General features: G+C 41.3%; 2 protein-coding genes across 2 annotated transcripts; one reads left to right on the top strand and one right to left on the bottom strand.

Annotated features, from left to right (window-relative positions):
• Nucleotides 1-1,758: 1,758 nt before the first annotated feature.
• LOC119659378 (alpha-taxilin) lies at nt 1,759-8,068 on the bottom strand. Its single transcript, XM_038067438.1, has 6 exons — nt 7,826-8,068; nt 7,573-7,763; nt 7,325-7,510; nt 3,030-3,176; nt 2,620-2,974; nt 1,759-2,562 (listed from the first exon to the last, which is right to left on the bottom strand). Exons 1-6 carry the CDS (start codon nt 7,898-7,900, stop codon nt 1,834-1,836), a joined length of 1,683 nt encoding a protein of 560 aa, XP_037923366.1. The 5' UTR covers nt 7,901-8,068; the 3' UTR covers nt 1,759-1,833.
• A 180-nt stretch (nt 8,069-8,248) lies between these two features.
• LOC119659377 (E3 UFM1-protein ligase 1 homolog) lies at nt 8,249-15,776 on the top strand. Its single transcript, XM_038067437.1, has 11 exons — nt 8,249-8,461; nt 8,518-8,716; nt 8,772-9,242; nt 13,684-14,008; nt 14,070-14,239; nt 14,299-14,469; nt 14,533-14,639; nt 14,704-14,848; nt 14,905-15,073; nt 15,136-15,483; nt 15,545-15,776. The coding sequence occupies exons 1-11, from the start codon at nt 8,385-8,387 to the stop codon at nt 15,682-15,684; spliced, it is 2,322 nt and encodes a 773-aa protein (XP_037923365.1). The 5' UTR covers nt 8,249-8,384; the 3' UTR covers nt 15,685-15,776.
• Nucleotides 15,777-16,611: the final 835 nt, after the last annotated feature.

The raw sequence follows: 16,611 nt of genomic DNA, 5'->3' as shown, positions 1-16,611 counted from the left end.
CGGAGCTGACACCGTCGTAAATTCGAGTTGACTATAGAGTCAAAACCAACCGTTAAATACCTTGGTTTAATGCTCGACTCGAAGATGAGCTTCTTCGAGCAAATCAAAGCAACAGCGGACAAGCTGCAGCTGGAGTCAAGGCCTTGAGTCGGCTAATGACGAATGTTGGAGGCCCTATATCTACTAGAAGACGTCTCCTTATGGGAGCAACTCAGTCGGTTCTGCTCTATGGCGCGGAAGTATGGACTGATACCCTTCACAAAGAGGTGCATCGTAACCGCCTTGCTCAAGTGTAGGGAGTCGGGCAGCTTTGCGAGTGGCGTCTGCCTCTCGCACCATCTCCGAGTCAACCGTGATGGTGATCGTGGGAGTGATCCCCGTTGCCCTCCTTGCCAAGGAGCCCGTGAAGAACGTCAACGCACCTTTACCGACTGGCAACTCTCTTGGCAAAATGAGCCAAGGAGCAGATGGACTGCGCGGCTCATCGAAAATTTAGACCCGTGGTTGAACCGAACGCACAGTGAGATTGATTACTTCTTTACCCAACTTCTAAGCGGGCATGGAGGTTTTCAGTCTTACCTGCACAGGATTACCTGATTGTGTATTCTGCAATGGAGTGGCTGATGACACTGTACTCACCTTTTTCTCTTGCGAGAGGTGGGACGGCTTTCGTCAGCAGCTTTATGCAGGTGAGTTCTCTTCAGACAACATTGTCAGAGAGATCTTGAAGAGCGCTGGCAGCTAGAATCGTGTTGAGCTTTATGTTCGGGATCGTCTTATAGCGAAAAAAATTGAACTCGACTGGCGGAGGGATCGGATGGTAAGGGGGTTTCCTGAACTAACAACTCCCTTCCCTCCCGTTGGTGAGCTGTGTCAGAGATGCCCTGGCTTGAAGGCTCCCAAAGCCGGGAGAGCGGAAGGCTAGCCCGAAGTAATGTGTGAAACGATTCCAGGCTAGTTCTCTGATGACAAGGAGATGTTTAGGCGGTAGTCCGACAGCATACTTTTGCGGGAGTCCAACACTCTGTGCGTAAACGCATTCACCTATCCTATTCCCAAAAAAAAAATTAGAACGCAGCAAAGAACATCTCGAAGAGAGAGCAGGCTGGTTTCTGCTCTGAATCCTGAATTTTGGATCAGTGCGCTGAATTTTCATTGCATCCACTCTCCCATGGCCGACGAGGGGGTCACATCAAGGTTACTTGGCGCAGAAAAGTAGGAGAAGTAATGAAGGGCGGCCATATGTAAAGCCACTTACTGCTACAGGGGGTACTACTTAAGGCTTCGAATTGTGTAAATTTATCTAAGAGGGGGGGAACAAAAATACAGCAGAATATAGAAATATTTTGAAGGAGTTCAAGGCGGTTAATGGAGTGACTAGTTAAACCACCTAAATATTAAAAAAGGAAGCTATTAGACAATGAATGAATAAATACATTTATTCCGAATCTACTCCTATCCAGGTTTGAATGCCCTCAATAGCCAGCTTCTTTACGGGGGAAACTACATTAGAAGGTTTTCAGACTTTACTTCAATAAATCCCAAAGTTAGTAGCTTTGCACTGACTAAACAAGCAACAAATAGTAGAAGCTCAATACAGCCAGTGGTAAAGAATCAATAGCACGGGACTTAATGGTGTTTACAAAAATAAGCGCAAATCTGTACGAGAAAACTCTGAACTTTCTGGTAATTCGAATGAGAGTCTGTCTGTCTGCAACAAACTATACTGCATTCGACTGCGAAATAAGTAGACATAAATGCCATATTTCCAAATTTTATTACAAAATACGAAATACAGATTTTGCCACTATTTGAAATATAACACGATTAAGGTTAGATATTCTTATTTTCATCGACCAATGAACTGTTTTGCACGTCTTTAGGGGAATTGACTTCATTCACTTGAACTGCATTGTCTTCACTCTTCAACTCCTCCGGAAGAGGTTCTTCCGTATTAGCTGTGAGTGGCGACGTCGGGACAGTTGTACAGTTTTCCGTAATTGAAATAGATGATCCATCCTGAAGCGGAGGTATTGACTTATCGTCAGACTCCTGCAATTCGTTGTCAGCATCCTTTAGTTCTTCACTGGCATCTGGAGATTCAGTGGTATCTGGATTTATTGGAACGCTATCAACGCTTTTCACTTCGGAATCAGCACTTTGATCTCTTGTGCCGTTTTCCGTTTCTGATTTTGAAATGCGATCTTCATCATTCCTAACCTTTTTACCTTTTAGTTCGGTGTTTCCAAGGTTTCTGTCTTTGACTGGACAAGCTTTGTTTCGCGCTTTGCTTTTCTTGTTTTTACTTCGCGAAGAGGTTTCGCTTACTTCCTGTTCGGATGCTGGTGCTTGCTTGGTGGTTAAGGCACTCATTTGATCTTGTAGCAGTGCCAGGGACTGTTTCAGTTCAGCGCAACTTTTAGCCATTGTTTCTATTTTATCTGGCTGTTGCTTAGTCGGTGGCAACTGTGGAACAGGTTCTGGTTCAGGCGGTAGAACTGGCATTGGTGGTATATCGATATTGTTGTCCTTGAGAGTTTTGTGTAATGTTGTACGTTCAGCCTGAAAAATTGACAATTGATGCAACATGTTAAGATGATGACAAAACCGTTAATTTACTTGTAGTGTTCGAAGCAACTTCTGTAGTTGTTGCATTTGCCTATTAGTTTTCGCAATATATTCGTCCTTCACTTGTTTCTCTGTTGCCAAATCCAGCAGGCTAGCCGTGCTCTTTTCACACTTCCGTTTCCACTCTGTTGATTCCTTCTCTAATTTCTTCGTTTTCTTCACCATCTTCTCGAGTTCTGCTTTATATGTAGTGAAAATGTCATTGCTCTTCTGTAAAGAATTTTGGAAGTCATCGTATTTGCTGGTATAAAGACTAAGTTGTTCCTTCAGCAGCTCTTCACGTTTTTGCATTTCTTGGAGGGACTTTTTGCTCTTTAATAAATCGTCCAGTGCTCCTTGCTTCTCTCTGTAAAGTTAAAGGTTCATTGTTGTAATATATAAGAACAATTCATAGAACAAACCTTAACAAAATCTCTTTTTCCATGGTGGCTTCCATTTGAACCTTGGCAAGTTTAGCTTCATGCAATTGATTCTCTAACTGTACTTGTTCGTTGATTTTTTCAAGTTGTTTCTCACGAATCTGATACTGCTCCGCCAGATATTTCAATCTGCAATACAGAAAAAGATAAAAATGCAACAATCACTTTATGACATGAAGGTTATATTTCAATTGGATGGGACCCAGAAGTAGGGCATAATGTTGTTGATTAAAGCAAAAGAAACTTAGTTCGATGCAGTGTATATCATATTATTATGCCATATATTAGTTATTCAGAATTGATGTTGTATGACCGGTATTTGCGGCAAAGGGAATTTGTCTAGTGAGATTGAAGAGCTTTTGGACCAGTCTCAAATAATGGTCTATGCACACGATATAAGCACTGGTTTAAGGATTAAGGAGATCATCTACCTTCAAGCCGAAATTTCAAGCATATTTACTGGAATTAATTACAAAGAAACTTTTTAAGGTTTTGTTCAAAGCAAAACCTTATTAAAATCGGTTTACTCTCTGTCTTTTTTTTATGGAGGTGGAAATCTTCAAAAGACTCTGGCCTGGGCACGCCAGAGTGTGGGATTTTTACCCACTAATGATAAAACTCACCACCCTGGCTATGAGCAGCCTGCAAATATGCCGCGGCCCTCCTACGTTCGGCATCATCCTTGCCAAAGCCGTACTAGTGGTGGATGCTTTTTCGCAAGTATGCTCTATGTGCTGCTTAAAATTGAGTTTTCCGTCTATCATCACCCCCAAGTATTTGATGGCCGGCTTGGAAGTGATGATACGTTTCCCGATTCTAATGCAGGCGTAATTTCTTTTGTGGCGCTTAGTGATGAGGACCGCTTCCGTCTTTTCCTCCGCGACTGCCAGTCCAACACTCTCTAGCCAAGCCTTAACAACACTGATTGCTTCACTTCAGTACAACTTAGCATCCTCGAGATGCTTTGCGACCACAACCAGAGGTATATCATCGGCGTACCATCGTGGCCTCCTCCGGAACTGGAAGGTTAAGTACATCATTATACATGATGTTCCACAGTAGTGGGCCCAGTGCAGAGCCCTGTGGGACACCCGCGGAGACAACGTACTCCTTGGGTCCATCATCGGTATTATACCACAGTGTTCGCTCATGCAAGTATCTATCGATAATAGCGGCGAGGTAGGTGGGAACATCAATCGTCGCCAGAGACTTTCGTATAAGGTTCCAATTAGCCGAGTTGCATTCCTCAGATCCAGGGTCACACCACCATACAATATTTGCTGGTACAACCCCTTCCGTGAATTGCATTTTTGGCTAAGCCAGTGACCATTTTGATGGCATCAATGATTGATCTGGCCCCCTTGGCTCTCGATGACTGGGAGTAATCTATTGTAAGTAATCCACTCCAGCATTTTCCCCATAGTGTCTAGAAGACATATGGATCTATAGGATGACGGTTCCCCTGGTGGTTTGCCAGCCTTAGGCAGCAGCACCAACTTTTGCCGCTTCCATGGTGCAGGAAAGATACCCTCGGATATGCACGTTTCGAACAGCTCCGCGAACATATCCGGTCTTCATTTGACGGCAAGTTTAAGGCCTTATTCGGTATGTCGTCCAGACCCGGGCCTTTGCTGTCGCCTATTCGACTACAGATCTACAGCAGCTCGTCCTGGACGCTGAAAGGTGTCAGTACCCCCCTCTTATTGGGGAAATAATCCCTGGATTATTTTCAACAAGAGCATAGGGCACGTGATCTGCGGAGATGATCGGCCTCTGAATCGTCCTGTCACGATTTTATAGGCGCTACCCCACGGATTTATGTCCGCTTCCAAACAGAGCTCCTAGAGCTGCCCCACTCGATAGCCCACGCATTAAAGTCACCGGCTATTGCCTTTGGACCTCGCCCCCTTCCGTTGTAAACAAGATCGTCTAACAGGTCTTCAAACTCAGGCAGTGTGAAGCTCGGTGGGGCGTAGAAGCTGTATACGAATATACCGCTTATTTTTGCCCACACAAAACCACTAGCCGCCTGACGTATGCTATATTGTATGGCTTGACGACCGCACGCCCATATCGCCGCTCCACCAGTCGAATCTGCGACCTATACACCGCCGTAGAGATTTCTGTACGCTTTACTATTGATAGCAATCTCCATCGCGGATTCGTAAGTGGTCTGCGAAAGCAAATCTTGTGCGACTCTGCAATGATTGAGGATTCATTTATATTAACCTCATTTTTTCACTGCAGTTAACGCCTTCCTAAATTCCGGGCATTTACCACGTAAAACTATTGTCCATAAACCGACTTTACAGACAACCAATTTTTTTGGCTGATCTTTTACTGTAAAGCAGCTAAACTTCTACAGGAATTGTTTTAAGATACAGATTTCTTATCACCCATATGGTCTCCTTCAACTCTTCTAACATTTATAGACCTACTACGAGACGTACGGACATTATGTATGCTTAATGCTCTTCACATTTAGCACTTCATTAGCCGGTTTTTTCTTGGACTAAAAGTGGAACAAACAAAACAAACGGGAAAATGTAGCGTCATGTTTAATGAATAACGAAAAGGCACGATGCAGCTGTTTCAGGTTCCATATATTATGAAGAAAAGTGTATTTCACCAAATCTTTCATATGGTGTATTTATGATAGCATCAAGATTCGAAATATGCAAAACAAAAAATATCGATATCTCGATATTATTCGCCTTAAATTCTATGCCAAAGAAATCTTGACGAAAGAAAATGAGACAGCGAGAACGATCAAACTCAGAATAAATGAGAATAAAACGAAAACGATGATACAGTTTAGAAAACGGAACGGACAAAATATAACATTAGACGTCTACACTGTCGAACAAGTGAGCAGTTTTGTCTACATGGGGTCGTTGATAAAGAACAAGGCAGTGAAATTGAGAAAATCCGCTGGCGAATCATGTTTGCGAATAAAATTTATTACCTCGTGCTGTCTATGTTTAGAAATACACACATATGTATACAAGAAAACGACATTAGCCATGCAATAATAATAATAATCCTTGACGCGATATCCCAACTGGATTTGGGCCTTGAACCGCGTTAGGGCACTTCATTCAAGATAGTAACGGCGCATTGTAGTGTGTGATCAGTATTCCTCTGGGATAAGGTACCCGGCGGACGTTCGCTGGATAGACCGTCGAAGTATCGAGCGTGCTGCCCACCATAATGAATTTTATGTGCAACGCTTTGGTCAGGTTAGAGTTCATCTTATGTTACCGTTCGGCGTGCCGACACGAGTATCGAGTTTTCGGTTCAAGAGGCTGACCAGGCCTACCGGAGCCTGCATGGCGGTCTTAAAGGAGGTGAATATTGGATCTGATGTAAAAGGGTGGTAGGTTGGGAATATGGTATAACGTGGAGTTATATACCATGAACCGGAATTCTGGGCCGCCGCTTTAAACGTATCATCGAACCGAGGATTTCCAGAACGCTTTACAAAAGTAAAATGAAAGTCGGACCCCGCCCACCTGGAAGCCGTGAAATAGGCGAGCGAAATATTGATAAAGCCAGTCATCGATTTTCATTGCGGTTGGATGTCGGATACCAGTCGACTCAACTGTGAATGAATACCTGAGTCAAATCAGGGTAATAATCATGGGCGATCGCAATGCTAACCACATTACCTCTTATAGGTTACTAGAATCCTGTAGTGTCCAGCTACGGTCGTGAATGAAGTGGTTCAACATAATTTAAGATCCAGAACCAATTAGATTATCGCGCCAACTATTATCTAGGTGGGCGTGGCCTCAGGCAAGCCTCATCATATCTGCTTACGAGTCCAAAGGCTAATGCTTCAATTAGCGACTAGTATGCAGCATGCAACATGATACCTTGAACACGAAAACGAGAAATACATAATTCAGTGATACGCTAGCAGCTCGTGGAAAGTCTCCATTTTGCATTCCCTATGTTCAAAACTTTTTGCCTAACAGATATAACTTAGTAACCTTCAAAGTGAACTTTTTACTGACAGACTAACTTACAGAAAAATTAAAGTTATACAGATGCATGTGGTGGATTCAAAGAAAGATTTTAATCTCTCTGGAGAGACGACACACGATGTCTTTTTTGTGGTTGCTATGGACATATACACGTAAAGTACATTCCGGTAGCAATGGTAAAATGGAGTTGTAAAAATTTCGACTAACCCTCTCATACCATTGGGGAGTCGAAACTCTAAAGAAGCCTCTCAATTAGAAAGTAACAACAAACTTGGAATCACTGGCACTTACTTTTTTGTCATTTCGATGTTGTCTTCCTTCAGCTTTATGTTCTCTTCATTGTTCTTATTCAGAGTCAAACTGATTTCATTGATCGAGTGTTGAAATTTCGCTTGCGTTTCCTTGTGTTTCATGCTTTCATTTTGAACAGACTTCAGTAGTTTCTGTTGCTCCCGGCAAACCTGCTCCAACTTTGTTCTGGAATCAGAGTAAAATAAGGTATATCTCAATATATGATACAAAAGACGAGCAGAGCTCACCTCATGAGAACATTTTTATTGTGCTCCTTCTGAAGAATGTCCTTTTCACGCAGAAGAGCTTCATATCGCTTCTCGTGCAATTTCAGTGCTGAATTTGATTTTTTGTTGTCCTTGTCCAATTCCATGACTTTTTTAATTAAGAACTGATACTTTTCTTCGAGTGACCCGGTAATGCCGAATGACTTTTCTACCTGAATAGATTTTACGCATTGGTCGCTTTAAGATTTCTGTAAATAAACAGTGTGTAATTCACCTGCTCCAAAAGCTTGGAATCCCGAAGGATATCATCACGGGGCTCCTTGGTTGTTTTCATTGAAGAACTCTCCATGCCAAAAAATGAAGCACACCACTCTCAATGCGTAATTTTCATACGATCCAAAACTTTGGAAATGTCCTTATAAGCAGAAAATTTTGGTTTGTGAGCGAGGTTATATTTGGGATATTTTTAACAGAAAGCGGCCCGGCAAATTTCCCCGAACTGTATTATCGCAGAAAATCTATGAATGAAAATCGAGGGATGCAAGTAAGCCAAACCAATTTGAAATAAATTGCACTTCAAGGTACCTGAAAGCTTTGTTATAAACTACCTTATATCAAACTACTACAAATTTTCGTCTATGACACAATATAAAAATTTTGAGATATGCCTATCCGCTTAGTATTTTTATTCGCTGGAGTTTGTGGACGTTTGCATATTTTGACGTTGCTGATTAACGTCATTCTACTGTTTTCCTGGATAATTCCCCTGGGCCTGCTTTATTTTCGTTGTTTTATCCCTTGTTTTTAGGTGTTCTGTGATTTTCAATACAAAAATGAATTCCGATTGGGAGGAGATCAAGAGATTGGCAGCCGATTTCCAAAAAGTCCAACTTACGTCAACTCTTCAAAAGTGAGTGTAACTCTTCAGACAAAAACACGAGAAATATGATCACCGATTGTTTTTAGACTTTCCGAACGAAATTGTATCGAAATCGTGACGTTGCTTGCTGAGAAAGGACTTATTGATGTTGTCTACACAAACGATGGAAAGGAGTACATCACTCCGGAACACTTGGAGCGTGAGATCCTTGATGACCTTTACATGCATGGTGGACGTGTGAATCTTGTCGAGTTGTCGAAAGATTTGAACGTGGACTTGTCGAAAGTAAGGACCACATGTTCCTCATTGTGTTATGCCTTAACGTTGCATTAACTCGCAGATCAACAAAGTAGCGGAGAAAATCGCTGCCGAACACAAGACCATTCACTTCCTTCTTGGACAACTTATCGATGAGGATTACATCACACGAATTGCAACTGAAATCAATGAAAAGCTCACCCAGAATGGCGAGATTTCTATTTCCGACTTGACTGCTCAATTTGATCTACCAACGGAGTTTTTGCAGCGTAAGGTTGTGGAGAAGCATTTAGGGAAAATAATCCGTGGACGCCAGGACCCCAACAATCCAAGGATTTTGTTCACACAAGCGTACATTGCTCGTTGTAAGGCGAAAATACGAGGCGGATTAGCAGCTCTAACTCGGCCAACACCTGTTTCGGCTATTCTTCAACAGATAAATATTCAAGAGAGGATATTCCACTCTCTAATTGAAGAAATAGCGCCAGCTGGCAATGTGACTTCGAAAATTTCTAGCGCGCAGTACATTCCGCATATTTATGCGAAAATGCAGGTATTTATCCAGTTTTTTCTAGATTCGGGAGAAATTTATATTAATGTAGAAACGCGAGCAATCTGTGCCCGCCCGGAATAACTATTTCATACGCTTAGCAATGTGATGTCAGACGGCAGTACTCTAAAGGGCACTCCTCTCTTCCTCACAACATTGTCCTTTGGAATGTTGGAGCTTCCAGGTAGTAAAGGTGAATCCGATAACGGACTGCTGCTGGCTGCTACGGCAATGCGTGCTCTCCTCTCATGGAGTCTGGTTTCTAACTGGTGCTTGACTGCAAATTTCAGATCTAGGTTGAGGAACATCGCAATTATTCATGGCACCAACGAAGCTTCCCGATATAAAGTAGAAGGGCCTTCACTGCTTCGCCACTGGCGGCACAACTTTCGAAAATAGAGTCTCCCAAAAGGTCAGTTGGGTTTCGATTGTATGACAATGAACAACTAACCCGATCCACCACATCATTATCAGAAGAAGATTTAGGAGTCGTCTTCTGAATATGCTTAAAAGATCTAAGATCTGATGGTAGTTGACTTTTGTTTGCGTGCCGCAATTGAGTCTGCCCACAGAAATCCAAAATTCTATACTTGCTTTGAATCAATCGCTCGGAAATTTTGTTCATAAATACGACTCTTCAGTCGCCATTGCACTTTCGAAGGCACACTTGAAGTGGTCGGCTACGTCCCAAAACAAAAATTTACAATGCTTGATCGACTGCAGAAACATTTGGGCAAGTGGATAAAGGCAGGGTAGCTCTATTAATTGCTGCGGGCAGGGGTGAGTGCGATGCACTGAAGGTTTGCTATTCTGATGAATTATTGGAAGTGCATCGTATCGTCCGTCATATGGTAACAGAAATAATTCCGCTATTGCTTTGGATAGGGAAGCAGAAGCAGCATTTCGAGCCGTCTTGTTTCTCTTTCAGTGTAGCGAATGACTCGCAGTTAAAGTACCTTTGATATCTATCATATGAATTCCAGCCATTAGGAAGCCATTATATAATTTATCCCTTACGATCCGATTTACCAATCTTATCAGTTCTCTTAGGAGAAATCGGCAGGAAATTGTTCGCTTTCGTAGGTGGGTTTTCCAATTTTGTGCGTGAATACCAGCGTCACGTTTCAACAGGTTGTTCGACTATGTAATGGCATAATGTAATTGTCGATAGTCAGAAGACCATTCTGAAAGACCGGAAACAACCAAGCCAGAAGAGTTATGCCAAGAATCCAAAAAATGGCTAAATTGACCGTAAAGGTCCGCCCGCAAATTTTGAAACTCCATCGAAATGCTCCGTCGGCATATGTTTGCACGCGTCTGTGCTAGACAGGCTCGAGAATGTGGGGGTCCTTTTAACACTTTGATCCCTCAGGTGTCATTTTACCAAGATGCACGTGTCCTTACCGGCGCGCAGGTTCGCACCGGATCTTGGAAGACAAATCAAACACGGAGATTCGCACAAGCCTAACTCTGGATCACTTCCTCGATGATTTCTCCTCCTACCTCAGGTGTTTAGTGAGGCGGGGTCTCTGAGGTTCCCTCCCTGCCTATCCTCGGGCCATTACATTGGATGATGTCGACGTTCTTTCAAAATTATTGGACATTTCCTGTGATATGTATGTTATGCTAGTTTGGATCAATTTTATGCGTATATTGCCGATAGATCAAACCCGCACATGACCGGCATCCGTGCCTGGATGAAACCTTTATGGCTGAGTGCGAATCAGAATATCAGGAAACCGACAATCTTAAATTTTAAGTTTAATTTTATTGTTGGCAAGCCGTACGTATCTACACCTCCAAGCTTGTATATCTTTCTGAAATTAAGTTAATTAGTATCTAGCACAATTTTTGGGTGTCCTGGTCCTGGACGGATCGTCTCGGAAACGCAACAGCCAAGCAACCTCAAGCAGGCGAAGGTACAACCCCTTCCAACACTCTCACATATGGAAAATGAATCTTTCCGCCACAAGAAAGAGAAAAAAGTCAATACTGACATAAAAAATTGTAGTGCACGTAATTGCTTTGAATACTTCCCTTAGGTGACATCTGTTGTTCACCAGTCACTGGCACTAAAATTGAAACCGAAATGTAACCAAGCAAATTGAACATCATTTTTGATTTACATTTACAATTTCTATATTCTGTAATTTGCGATTCCTTTTTCCTCGATTTACAGACACAATTTCACTTGCTAAAGAGGTGCACCCATCCAATTCCCAAGTACTAACCTTCGAATCCTGTGTCCTAAAGCAGATGTAGAGAGCCTCGTTATTGATGTGGTGCGTTTTGTCTGTGTTGGCGACCATTTGATGCACAGACAATGTGTCACTGCATGGTTCTACCATGGTGGCTGATATTTTGTTGTTATGGCACGCTGTCTGGATGGCTCAAGTGGTTAGAGCGCTGGGCTGTCGTAGTAGAAGGTCGCGGTTCAAATCTCACTGGTGACGGGGGATTTCTTATCGTGACTGGATGTCGGATACTAGTCAGCTGTGAAAGAGTATCTGAGTCAAATCAGGGTAATAATCTCGGGCGAGCGTAATGCTGCCTACATTTCCTCTTACAGTGTACTGTATACCGTTACGGCCTTGAATGAAGTGCTCCAACACACTTCAACTTTTGACTCACCGATTTATTTTCACAAAATTCTAAACTTTTTTGACAACGCACACTTTCTTTGAAAACACACTTTACTGTCCGAGACTCGCTTAAAAATTGAAAATTTCCGGTCCAGCTGTCAATTGATCGACCGGTCATTTCCCCCGCTCATTTCGTGTCAAATGCATTCTCAATCGTCTCAACCAGGACAGCCGTTAGGCCTACATTTTACAATTTATAACTCGGTCATGTTTAAATGCAAGGCCAATGTTCCCTTTTGACTCGTTATACAATATTCTAACATTGTTTTTATGTACAAATTAACAATTTTGTATATAAATATAGAAATGAGTTTAAGAAATTTTTTGTATTGAATTTGAATATTGAATTATATTATCAAATGTATTCCCTTTAAGGTTTTATGTCTGGAAGAGATGAAAGAAATACTGCACATGTAGCAGAAGATGGGCACACTACAAATATACACGTACGTCGAACGTAACGAATATGTTTCTCCTATGCTTGATCAGAATATGAATTCCCTCTATTATTGGGATATAAATGATTTGAACTTGATCCGCCGATTTGTATCTACGGAACAAGCTAAATGTCCATTCAACTCGCTCAAATGGCATTATTTTAAATGCCGATTATCAGTTTTTGGAGTGACGACTATATATTACTATCGACCTACATTTATGAATTTGAATGTTTTCCTGGGAGATGCATTTGGAGCAAATATCTGTCTGTCACTTTATAAACTCAGGTAACTCTGGCTAGTTTATACTTTTGCAAAAGCGCTCCCACAGCTCGAACGAACGAACATGAACTTCTACCCAGTGGATGTTCTGCAGTCTTCGAAATGGAGCAGCTGGATATCGCCCCATGCCATGAAATCTATTTGCTGTTGTCCAATATTGTGATATCACTTGATAGTTGCCACAATCTGACGAAAACTGCTCTAGCAGGGAATTCGATTTTAACGCCATTGATTTTTCGTTTCCATATCAGGGCTTTGATGGAACAACATTTTTTCCACTAGATAGTAGTCTAATCCTCATGCTTTGATGCTAATACTTTTCCAGCAATGTGGCCAAAAAAATGGTTATTTCATGCTCGTCGTAATCCCAAGCAATCTTATTTTCTCCTGTAGACATTTCATGTCGTCCATGTTTATTTAATTAGCAATCTGTAGTAGCCAAGATTGCTAATTAAGTAAGCATGGAGGGCTTTCGAAACTATACAAGGATCTAGCGCCAACAATCCATCTTTGTTGGATGTGGTGCAAAAGTGTGTTGTAGCCATTGATCCGACGACAAATTAGGGCAGTAGCCACTCCTTTGCAAACCATATTCAATGAATCCATGAGATGCGAATTGATGATCACATGCGGGAGAGTCGTACCACTGTAACTTAATTCCTCGCGGCCTGGGATGTGGATGTCCTGTTGCTGCACTCCGCTTCGAATGGTGTCGTGGGACGATTGCGTCTTTCTATAAACGCCTTGTAGCTATATTAACAGCACGTGACGTCCATAAGTGATTCTATGTCGTTTTTCATATACTTTTCTCGAAATTTCGTCCAATGATCAGCGTATTTGCATTTTTGGCGAAGCTTTTCCTACGTTCGAGGAAACGTGAACCTTCAAAACCACCAACATTTTATAAGGAGTATAGTTCTATCCTTTTCCTCATTTCGTTTTCAATGAGATTGTATCTCAGCTTTATTATCATCACACGTAATGCACGTAATGCTTTTATGAATACTGAGAGCACTGCAAGTACTTTAGTTAACAGTCTTAGAAATATAAAACTTTAAATATGAAATATTCTGTTCATTTCAGACTAATTGGGTGAACTCATTCTATAATCAAAATGGGTTTTTGGAATATGATTCCATTTCAAAACTCGGAATTTCAGATCCTAAGCAGTTCATCAAAAAACAATTCCCATCGGAAAATATAACATTTTTGAAAAGGTGCGCCGTTGGTCCAAAAATCACCGAATTAACATTCATGACAGCTATAAACGAGTGCCATGTGACAAAAAGTTATGTCGACTTGTCGACCCTATTACCTTCCATAATGTCTCCGGAAGACATTGAGGAGCTATTTACCACATTAGTGCCGGCAAATGCTCAATCGAATTATGTTTTCCTTGATAATGTTGGTAAGATTTCTAGTATTGAAGATGGTAAGGAGAGCTGAGAATTAAAATTTCTTTTTTGTAGTATTTTCAAAGCAATATCTCAACCAATTAATTGAGCCGTGCAATGCGATTGCCACCGCTAATGCGAAAACGGCCATTGAAAGCGGAGCGTATCAACAGTATGTGGTTGAGAAACAAATTGCATCTTCAAGAAGTGCTGGGAATCATGATGAGGATATTGTAGATGTGAAAGTGAGCATAGTAGCGATATCTAATCTTAAAGTATCTTTCATTTTTAATTTTGCAAAAAGGCCGACAGAAGAGATGAGAGAAGGAAGAAGGCCGCTACGGGTAAAGGGGGCGGCGGAACTCAGGGACGAGAAACAAAAACGAAATCCACTAAAAAGCATACACGCGGAGCTGACAAAGCGGCGAAGGATTCCGATGACGAAGATTCAGCTCCTACTAGGAAAGGAAAGCAGGTAAGTTCAATTTGTTTATGAATTTTAGCGTGTCGACAGCTACAAATTCACATTGTATTCTAGTCACTTGAATTAGTGTCATCAAAGGACATCGAACAGGTTATCAATAACAAACTAGAAGAGGAGGGATTGGACCATTTGACGGAGCAAATAGCTAAATTGTATCATATGTGAGTTAATAACGTAATAGGTTTTAATTTCAAATCAAATATACGATGTCTAATATGTTACTAGGCAAATTAACAACACCGCCTTGTCAGCAGCCCAAAGTCTTTTCGAAGCAAACCCACAAGGTCAACGCAGACAAACCCATGCTTCTCTCCAGGAAAAACTCAATGTGTTGTTGGTTGATATTCGCTTGTATGAGAAAGGCCTCAAAGTATGTGATAAGTTTTGATTGCGATTACTATAATTTATATTTACTTAATTTGTCAGCTCTTGCCGGCTGATACACAGCCCCAACTAGTCAAATATCTTCTCAAGTCTCTCGGAACGGATATTTGCAACGAAATCACTTTATATGTAGCGAATGAATGCAATTTAAATATTAAAAATTCTTCCAATCTAACTGTGGAACAACGAAATAAAATTGCTCAAGAATGTGGTACGTTTATTTGAAAATATACTTCAATTCAATCTACAAATCAACTATATATTGTACTACAGATCCTGAATACAAAACGGCTATAGCTGAACTGAACAAATCGCTAAACAAAACAATAGATGACTTCCTGGTAGCAACCGAGGAAGCGATGAAAGTTTGTAGTATGATCATCAAAAAGATCGATAAGAAGAAGGATCGATCCATAATTCTGCAACACAAAGATAAATTGTGCCAGCAAGTGAAAGAGACGGAAGATCCTGCTATAATATTGCACCTCGTAGTTCTTATTCTATTTACAAGTTGTTCGAATGCAATAATTCATGCTTCAGGGAAATTCGTTTCAAATATATTGCAATACCTCCAGCCACACTTGAACGCTGAACAGAATAATATCCTGAAACAATTTCATGGTAGGTGTAACTGTTGTATGTACCTATATTGGAAACCTTGATCACTTGTTCAATATTTCAGATTTAGTACTCAAACTTCTGATTGCTGGAAGTGACTCAGATGAAGCTAAGAATGCTCTAGAGGAACTGAAGGACATTCAGAAAAAAGCAATTGAACTTGCACTAAACTTTGAAAAACCCGGTATCGTGAAAGCTGATTAAATATGGCGGAATTCTCTTGGAATTGTAAATATTTACAGAGCAGACAGTTTTTTTTAACAAAATTTGAATAAAAAGCAGCAAGTTGAATAGTTTTTGAGAATTTTTTTCTTTTTATACTTATTCTGTGGAAACGAAGAAATTTGAGAAAGAGCAACGAACGGGCGTTCGTTGTGCATTTTTATTCAGAAAAGAGTGAAATATGGATTGATTCTGCATAAAATCCTTAAGAAAAGGCTTGAATTAACTAGGATTTCACCCTTCATGGAGAAAAAGAAAAGGAATGGGATGGAGTATTACAGTTTTGGCCGGTCAAAAGTATGAAGTGCTATTGAATTAGGTGCCAGAAGAAACGGCGAAGCAGTATACTACAGTAGCTATGTAATGCTGATTTCATCTGGGAATGATGTGGACTGGGAGTGGGTTGCTAAAGTGATAGCTCAGCTTTGTTCAGCGGTCAAGCCAGGTTTGTCAGCAACTGCGGAACTAGTGATGCAATACAAGCTGGACGGTTCGCATCGCCCTGTTCGTAATACATTTCTGGATTTAGAGGAGGCGTTTGACCATATGCCAAACTAACTCATCTGGTATGCTTTGTATGCAAAAAAACTTGCGTTGGGTTAAATATCAAAGCCGATTCGTGTCTATGCTCAGCACCCTCTCACCACGCCCCTTTGTTCTTGTATGGGTTTCACCAACCGAGAATTCAGTTGCCAAGAAACGACGAAAAATTCGGCAAAAACAAGAATGGTTTGATACGCTGGATAGTGAATTGAAATTCTCACAACTGTATCCAGATCAGGCCTTTGACCCAGCAAAATGGCATAATCGAAACGAGCCGACCCCATTTCTGGACGGGACGAAGGCTGAAGAAGAAGTTGTTAAGCCATTACAATGAACGTCTTGAGATATCCTGGATCTTATTCTAGT

This window comes from Hermetia illucens, chromosome 6, assembly GCF_905115235.1.
Source record: "Hermetia illucens chromosome 6, iHerIll2.2.curated.20191125, whole genome shotgun sequence".
In the NCBI taxonomy this organism is placed as follows: domain Eukaryota; kingdom Metazoa; phylum Arthropoda; class Insecta; order Diptera; family Stratiomyidae; genus Hermetia; species Hermetia illucens.
The sequence above is the reverse complement of the archived record's forward strand: the minus strand, read 5'-3'. Positions and strand labels throughout refer to the sequence as shown.

Coding starts and splice junctions, on each gene's coding strand:
- LOC119659378 (XM_038067438.1), bottom strand. CDS start 7,900: ATGGAGAGTTCTTCAATGAAAACAACCAAGGAGCCCCGTGATGATATC. Junction 7,764..7,825: donor ATTCCAAGCTTTTGGAGCAG/GTGAATTACACA, acceptor AAATCTATTCAG/GTAGAAAAGTCATTCGGCAT. Junction 3,177..7,324: donor AACATCGAAATGACAAAAAA/GTAAGTGCCAGT, acceptor TCTGTATTGCAG/ATTGAAATATCTGGCGGAGC.
- LOC119659377 (XM_038067437.1), top strand. CDS start 8,385: ATGAATTCCGATTGGGAGGAGATCAAGAGATTGGCAGCCGATTTCCAA. Junction 14,640..14,703: donor ATAGCTAAATTGTATCATAT/GTGAGTTAATAA, acceptor ATATGTTACTAG/GCAAATTAACAACACCGCCT. Junction 15,484..15,544: donor TATCCTGAAACAATTTCATG/GTAGGTGTAACT, acceptor TCAATATTTCAG/ATTTAGTACTCAAACTTCTG.